A 7,500-nucleotide genomic window follows, 5' to 3' on the forward strand; every position below is an offset into this window, starting at 1 on the left:
CAGGCCAACAATCTACCCCCCCCCCACACACACACACACATTACTTGCTGAACAAAATACTAAATATTTTTTACATGACTATCCTGACATTTTTTCTCACTGTAGCTCAACAATAACAACAAATATATCAACTTTTATATAAACAGTTATCTGTAATAGTTCTCAGCGTAAATAGACATAAAACATAAATAGACATTTACAGGATAGAAATGACATATACTGTATACAGTATATACATATATACATATATACACCTAAAACAATGGTGCACCAAGTGCAAATTCTGCTGATGCGGTTCGGTGTCGTACAAAAAGGTCCAGTGATGTAGAGCATGTTCAGTGTTTAACAGAGCGGTGATGTTCTCTGCAGTCCTGACTGTCCGTTGTAGTCGGTTCTGTTTGGTGGCCGATCCGAACCAGACGGTGACGGAGGTGCAGAGAACAGACTGGATTATGGATGAGTAGAACCGGACCAGCAGCTGAGTAGAACCGGACCAGTAGAACCGGACCAGGATGAGCTGCTGCAGGAAGTCTATCCTCTGCTGGGCTTTCTTGATGATGGAGTTGATGTTGGACTCTTCAGGTTCTGGGAGATTGTGGATCCCAGAAACCTGAAGGTTTCCACAGCAGACACGGTGTTGTTGAGGATGGTGATGGGGGGCCGTGTTGGGGGGCTCCTCCTGAAGTCCACTGTCATCTCCACAGTGTTGGGGGCTCCTCCTGAAGTCCACTGTCATCTCCACAGTGTTGGGGGGCTCCTCCTGAAGTCCACTATCATCTCCACAGTGTTGGGGGGGCTCCTCCTGAAGTCCACTGTCATCTCCACAGTGTTGGGGGGCTCCTCCTGAAGTCCACTGTCATCTCCACAGTGTTGGGGGGGGCTCCTCCTGAAGTCCACTGTCATCTCCAGTGTTGAGGGGCTCCTCCTGAAGTCCACTATCATCTCCACAGTGTTGGGGGGGGCTCCTCCTGAAGTCCACTGTCATCTCCAGTGTTGAGGGGCTCCTCCTGAAGTCCACTGTCATCTCCAGTGTTGGGGGGCTCCTCCTGAAGTCCACTGTTCCAGCTTTGACTCATCGGTCCGTCTCCTCACCGTCTTCACCACAGGCTCAGCTGACTGGAGTTTCTACCTGTAAGTCAGGATGAGATGCAGCAGAGCGGAAGGCGTCCTTTATGCCGGTGTAGCGGTGGTCCAGGTGTTCGTGTCTCTGGTGGGACATGTAACATGCTGTCTGTATTTGGGAAGTTGGTGTCTGAGGTTTGCTCTGTTAAAATCCCCCAGAACAATGAGCAGGGAGTCCGGCTGGGTTTTCTCCACGTTGTTCATCTGGTCAGCAGGTGTTGCAGCGCCTCCGGTGGGACGGGAACACCAAGCAGGACGAACGAGGAGAGTAAAACGGCTTTCAGTTCATGAACAGGGTCTCTAAGTGAGGACTGCATGATTGTTGGAACACCGTGACATCCGTACACCAACCTTCATTCATGTAGAAACACACTCCTCCCCTTGTTTTCCCCGAGGCTACTTCCGGCCTAAGCCCCGCCCATGTGCCGGTTAAGCCCCGCCTCATCTGAGTGCTGATATGGATTATCACACGCACATAACAAAAATTTCTGGCATTCGGTCACACGCACTCATAATACATATATATTTTTTGTTCATTGGGCTTCGGTGCTGATCAATGCTGAGCCGATGGGCCGACGTGTTACTGTGGTGTTACAGCAGGTTCGTTACTTCACTGTGTTTATTTTTTTAAATGATTAAATTAATGAGGCTTCAGTGAGCAAAAAGGTCTCGTTTTAGTTTCATAGATCATTTTTAAACTCTTCATCTCATGGCTCTGTTTGTGTTCTTGTGCTTATTTACTTTGTACATTTGTTATCTGGCGTTCGAGCTCATTTGCATACAGAGCGGCAAATTGAGATCCAATCACGTGTGGTCGCTTAGAGTTGCATCCGGAGACGCGTGATAATAACACCAGGCGTGAACTGACAGCTTGACTCGGCTACCTCGTGATCCGATCACACCAGGAAGGACCAGAACGGCCCGGTAGTCCTGGAAAATAACCTGCGTGACAAAACGAAGCCAACGAAGGGCGTCGCGGGGTGACGTGTCTGACATGGGTCTTTGAGACGTGACACGAATAAATATGATCCAGGAAATCCAAGATGAGTCCAGGACTCTGAAAACCAGGAGACAGCATCACACTCTTCACGTTTGTCACGGTAGCAATGACCGGTGACGATCATAAGCTAACAGGAGAGACCGAAGTGCAAACACTGGATGCAAATACAGCAGCACTGTGTGTTTGCATGTGTTTCAGGGTCACATGATTACTTCGTCGTGCTGCAGCAGAAATATGAAGCACTTTAAAAGTTGTGTCGGCGTCCCGGTCGTTGGTCCCCTGCTGTGTCGGCAGAGCAGCTTCTCCGGCGGTGTTACTGCGTTGCTGAGCTCAGTGTACCGCTGCTGTCGAACCACGCGTCAATATATTCACAACTCAGCACATAAAAATATCAAAAGTGCCTTTTTGGTCATTCATTTTCAAAACAAGAAAAAACTGAAAGTGTCTTAATTGGTGGTCATTCTTACTGTTGGAGGTAAGACACTCGAATGTTAATGACAGATCAAATCACATGAAATTAATCATTAAAACTTGACACAAACTTATCGCTGTCTTCCCGTCTTTATCCACTGAGGACACAGTTATATTGTTTGAACTATACCTTTATGAAACTGTCACAATATCACAATATACAATATATATATATATATATATATATTTTTTTTTTTTTTTCATTTGTAAGTCAAAGCAAAATGGAAAAATGTCACAAGCACTCTTATTAAAATACATTGTGATCCAAATTATATAAAAAGACAGTCTTTCCTTCCTGTCTGAAAATATACAACTGTAAAACGTGAAAATACAATTATAAAGTAAATAACCTAAATACAAAACAACAACAACAACAGGTCTTTCTCTGAGTATTCTCTCAGTTATTTTTAGCATCAAACAGACACCGCAGGAAGTGTATCATCTCATTTCGGGTTTTCGGGATGTCTCGCTGCGTTCTTCTTGGCTGCATAGAGGAAGGGGGCGGAGCCTCCGACCTAAAGAATGTTCAAATAGAGGCGTCTGTGGAAGCTGTTCCTGAACGTCTCGCAAAAAGTGTTTCTCTTTCACCGCTGCTGAACAGAAGAATCTGTGTGTTTATTAAATGTTATAAACGGAGGACACAAAAACATGTTGATTTCTGGGTAAAATTATTAAAGCTGCAGATATTTCGGAGGGTGATGTGTTCACATGATGAGGTCATTTCCGGTCAGTGCAGAACGGTGGTGTACGATTTTTTTTTTTTTAAAACAACACTACTCTGTCCAAATTCCTGCACTACACAGGCAAAAGTCCAACATCGCAGTAATGGAGGAGAGGTTCAGTGAATTGGAATCAAAGAAACCCGGTCGTTAACTACTACAGCTCTGGGGTTTTGGCCCCGCCCCCTCAGCCCAAAGTATTAGCATTTCCCATCATGCCTCAGTTCTTCCTTCTTAACTTTTGAGACTAAAACAACTAAATGGTTTTAAAAGGTTATAGTAAAAGGTTTAAGTAAAGGTTACAAAATATATGTACTTTTTATGAAACATACAGTTTTGGAGCATTTCAATGAAGATAAATAATAATACACTTAGAGTCTGATTTACTGAAGGTCTGCGTGGGTAAAATCTCGTGCGAACTTCACACCATCTGCAAAAAAATGTCCAATCAGATCTACCAACGACGTGCAGTGAGGACTGCGTCTTCCAAAAGTCCAGTTTAACACACGTTGTCCATTTTGCGTGTTTGTCTGCATCATATGTAATATTGGACGTTTCTGCTTGAAGGTGTAAAATACTGAGAAACATGCAAATAGAACAATTTATCACCTGCAACTATTTACTAAACCTGGAAGTAGAAACAGAAGTGATTGTTGTGTATTTTAGTACGACTGAAGGTTTTAATCAGATGAACATCAGGAGAGATGGCTGCTCTTATTGTGAAGGAGACACAGGAAACTAAAGAATATGTAGAGAACGAGATTTTACACCCGTGGAAACATTTTGGAGATGAGAGGTAAAAATGATTCAGACATATCGTCTGTCCAGCGATGATACTTCTGAGTTATTGAATGAACTGAAAGATGATTGACAGCCAACAGCAAGGAGGAGCCACGAGATACCAGCAAAGTCAAAACTTTTTGCATTTTGCTGCCTCTGGGTGGTTCCAGCGTATCTCTGCTTGGATCTCCCTCCAGTCCTGTTATTCAGGTGTCACATCCTGAATGAGTCCTGCAGAATTCACAGGTAGCTTCATCAGGTTCACGAGACCTCCAGGAACTCAATGAAACATCAGCTGCTCATCACAGAAAGATCTGGACCTGCTGATCTCTGTCTGTTAGAGGATCTCATCCACCGTCCTCCTCTTTTATTTGACCATGTTTTATTATGAAGCTTTTTTTCTCCTTTTTGTTTTTCCCACATTATTGACTTTCTTGCTGATAATCTCCTATAAAGCGTTTTGTTCTTGTTATATTTATATTTCTTAATTTCAATGGGATCAGATTTCCTTTTCCTTTTGCAGTTGCTCTGTTTTCCTTTGCTGGAATCACTTTAACACACAAACCTTCATTTAAATAGAGATTTGCACCTGATATCAGTGACGCAAATACTTTTATTAAATCACCTGCAAGACGAGTGCAAAATAAATGTGCAAACTTTTGTAAAGAACACGCAATTTAGTACCTTTATTTCAGATCTTAGTAAATCAGGCCCGAAAATGGGATCTGATTCAAAAACATACGTGTACAAGATGGGAACAGATAAATAAGTAGTTATCACGCTCCAATCTAAGATAAGAAAAACTAGAATGTAAATTCTACGTTTGACAAGCAAATGTTGTAAAAAGCCTGGAAAAGCAAAGTGACTTGATGTGTTCTGAACTGAAATAATACAAATGTTAAAATAGAATTGTACAGGTTGTACTGAAAAATAATAGAATGAATGAAATAGTCTTTTTCAATATCTCTATAAGGAAAACAAATCTCGATCTATTGTTAAAATAGGATGTTGTCGCTCATCTGGAGAAGAGGTGGAGTTTTATTTTGTTCAAACTGACAGAACAGATTACATGAAGTCTTCACGGCGCCCATGCTGAATGCAGTGCACCCTTTGTGTTTCCACCTGTCGTAACACACTCTTTATCCAGACCAGATACCCGGACAGACGCTGATGTCACCAGCAGGTGTAAACGCTGTCACGATGACGTGTTGAGACTCCTCCCCCCTGACCACCCTGTCTCCATCTCTTTCAGGCTCGGGTGTGTGTGCGTGCTGACCTCATGGTGTAACAGGAGTAAAGATGAGCATTAGCAGTGATGAGGTCAACTTCCTGGTCTACAGATACCTCCAGGAGTCAGGTATCCCTCTGCAGCCCTCACAGCCACATCTGTTTCTTTTAGGAAGGAACTGTGATCACACTGAATAACACTGCCATCACATATTCTGCTTTTTCTACCAACCTGAGTCTTGCATCCTGTCTCTTTGTGAGTTTTATTCTCCACACATTTCAAAAGATTTTATATGAAAACAACTTTTCATAAGTCACCGTTAAGCACTACTGTGGCTATTGCAATCAATTATTCTTCATAAAAGGTTTTAGGGGTTCAGTTCAGTCATTTCTTCACAGATTATTGTCAGGTTTTTTGTGTGTGTTTTTTTTTTGGTAACCTTTTATGTTTGTGTAACATCCAGTGAGTATAACCAGCCGGCACCTGAGCAGCAGGAAGCTGTGTCTACATCAGTGTGGGTCAGTTTGTTGTTTAAAAGATGTGTTGGGGGGTGAATGACACTATAAACACAGAGAGACAGACGGTTCAGAGAGACAGGCGGTTCAGAGAGACAGGCGGTTCGGAGAGACAGGCGGTTCAGAGAGACAGGCGGTTCAGAGACAGACGGTTCAGAGAGACAGACGGTTCAGAGAGACAGACGGTTCAGAGAGACAGGCGGTTCAGAGAGACAGGCGGTTCAGAGAGACAGACGGTTCAGAGAGACAGACAGTTCAGAGAGACAGGCGGTTTAGAGAGACAGACGGTTCAGAGAGACAGACGGTTCAGAGAGACAGGCGGTTCAGAGAGACAGACGGTTCAGAGAGACAGACGGTTCAGAGACAGACGGTTTAGAGAGACAGACGGTTCAGAGAGACAGACGGTTCAGAGAGACAGGCGGTTCAGAGAGACAGACGGTTCAGAGAGACAGACGGTTCAGAGAGACAGACGGTTCAGAGAGACAGGCAGTTCAGAGAGACAGACGGTTCAGAGAGACAGACGGTTCAGAGACAGACGGTTTAGAGAGACAGACGGTTCAGAGAGACAGGCGGTTCAGAGAGACAGACGGTTCAGAGAGACAGACGGTTCAGAGAGACAGGCGGTTCAGAGACAGACGGTTCAGAGACAGACGGTTTAGAGAGACAGACGGTTCAGAGAGACAGACGGTTCAGAGACAGACGGTTCAGAGAGACAGGCGGTTCAGAGACAGACGGTTCAGAGAGACAGACGGTTCCGTGTGTGCTGTCTCTGGGTCGGGCTGACCTGCATATTCCATGAACATGGTCCGTCACGCTGCCAGTGTCACCATTTTGTTCCGTCCTCTGCGCGTCTTCATGTCCCACCTGGAGTGTTGGAAGCGTTTTGGCTTCCTTCCTCATGTGGACATGTGTTTTTCTATCGAGGCTAAACGTTGTTAAGCAGCTTCTTTTTGTGTAAATTTGGAGAATTTATTTCTTGTCCAAACTGAAGACAGCAGGGGTAGACGCTGACGTAGGGAAGTGTTTAACCATCGGGAGTTTGGATGTTTTATTGAGAAAATTCAACCTGGATTTTATTCTGTTTCTCCACTGATTTCCCGCCGATTCCGATCTGCTCCGTTCAATCGCCTCAATATATTTTATGAAACTCCCAGCATCTCTACAGCCCAACCGCACAGACACAGCAAACACATAAATGAGAAGGATGCCAAGTGAAAATAAGGAGTAAACAACATGTAGTTGAGCTAGGAGGACTGTGTTGAAGGTGACGGCAGTAATATTTGTAGTAGCAGTCTGCTTTCTGAAGGTGTAAAGTAGAAACAGTCTCTCCTGTCCTGTCCTCCTTCCAGGGTTCTCCCACTCAGCATTCACCTTCGGTATAGAGAGTCACATCAGCCAGTCCAACATCAACGGAGCTCTGGTTCCCCCTGCTGCCCTCATCAGCATCATCCAGAAGGGGCTGCAGTATGTGGAGGCTGAAGTCAGCATCAACGAGGTGCGACACCAACAAACAGCATCACACACATTCTGTTCTTTCCAGTTTGGTTTCACTCCGCTGAGGCTGGCTGACACCAGACGGAGTCCGGAAGGTTCATCCCAACAAACAGCGCTTCCACGTTTGGTTTTTAGAAGCTCTCTCCAAAAGATAAATATCAGGGGGACCGT

The 7,500-nt window shown here is 44.5% G+C and overlaps 1 protein-coding gene across 3 annotated transcripts in view; it reads left to right on the top strand.

The window, feature by feature from the left end:
• LOC138199078 (F-box-like/WD repeat-containing protein TBL1XR1) overlaps positions 1-7,500 on the top strand; it is a 45,616-nt gene that overhangs the window by 30,343 nt on the left and 7,773 nt on the right. For all 3 annotated transcript variants that reach the window (XM_069150991.1, XM_069150992.1, XM_069150993.1), the window contains 2 exons: positions 5,345-5,449; positions 7,185-7,330. In XM_069150991.1, coding sequence (XP_069007092.1) covers positions 5,392-5,449; positions 7,185-7,330 — 204 coding nt within the window. In that variant the 5' untranslated portion in view covers positions 5,345-5,391. The remainder of the gene's footprint in view (positions 1-5,344; positions 5,450-7,184; positions 7,331-7,500) is intronic.

The sequence above is a fragment of the Embiotoca jacksoni genome, unplaced genomic scaffold (assembly GCF_022577435.1).
Source record: "Embiotoca jacksoni isolate LCO1_2020_lvr unplaced genomic scaffold, fEmbJac1.0.p SCAF_16, whole genome shotgun sequence".
Classification (NCBI taxonomy): domain Eukaryota; kingdom Metazoa; phylum Chordata; class Actinopteri; family Embiotocidae; genus Embiotoca; species Embiotoca jacksoni.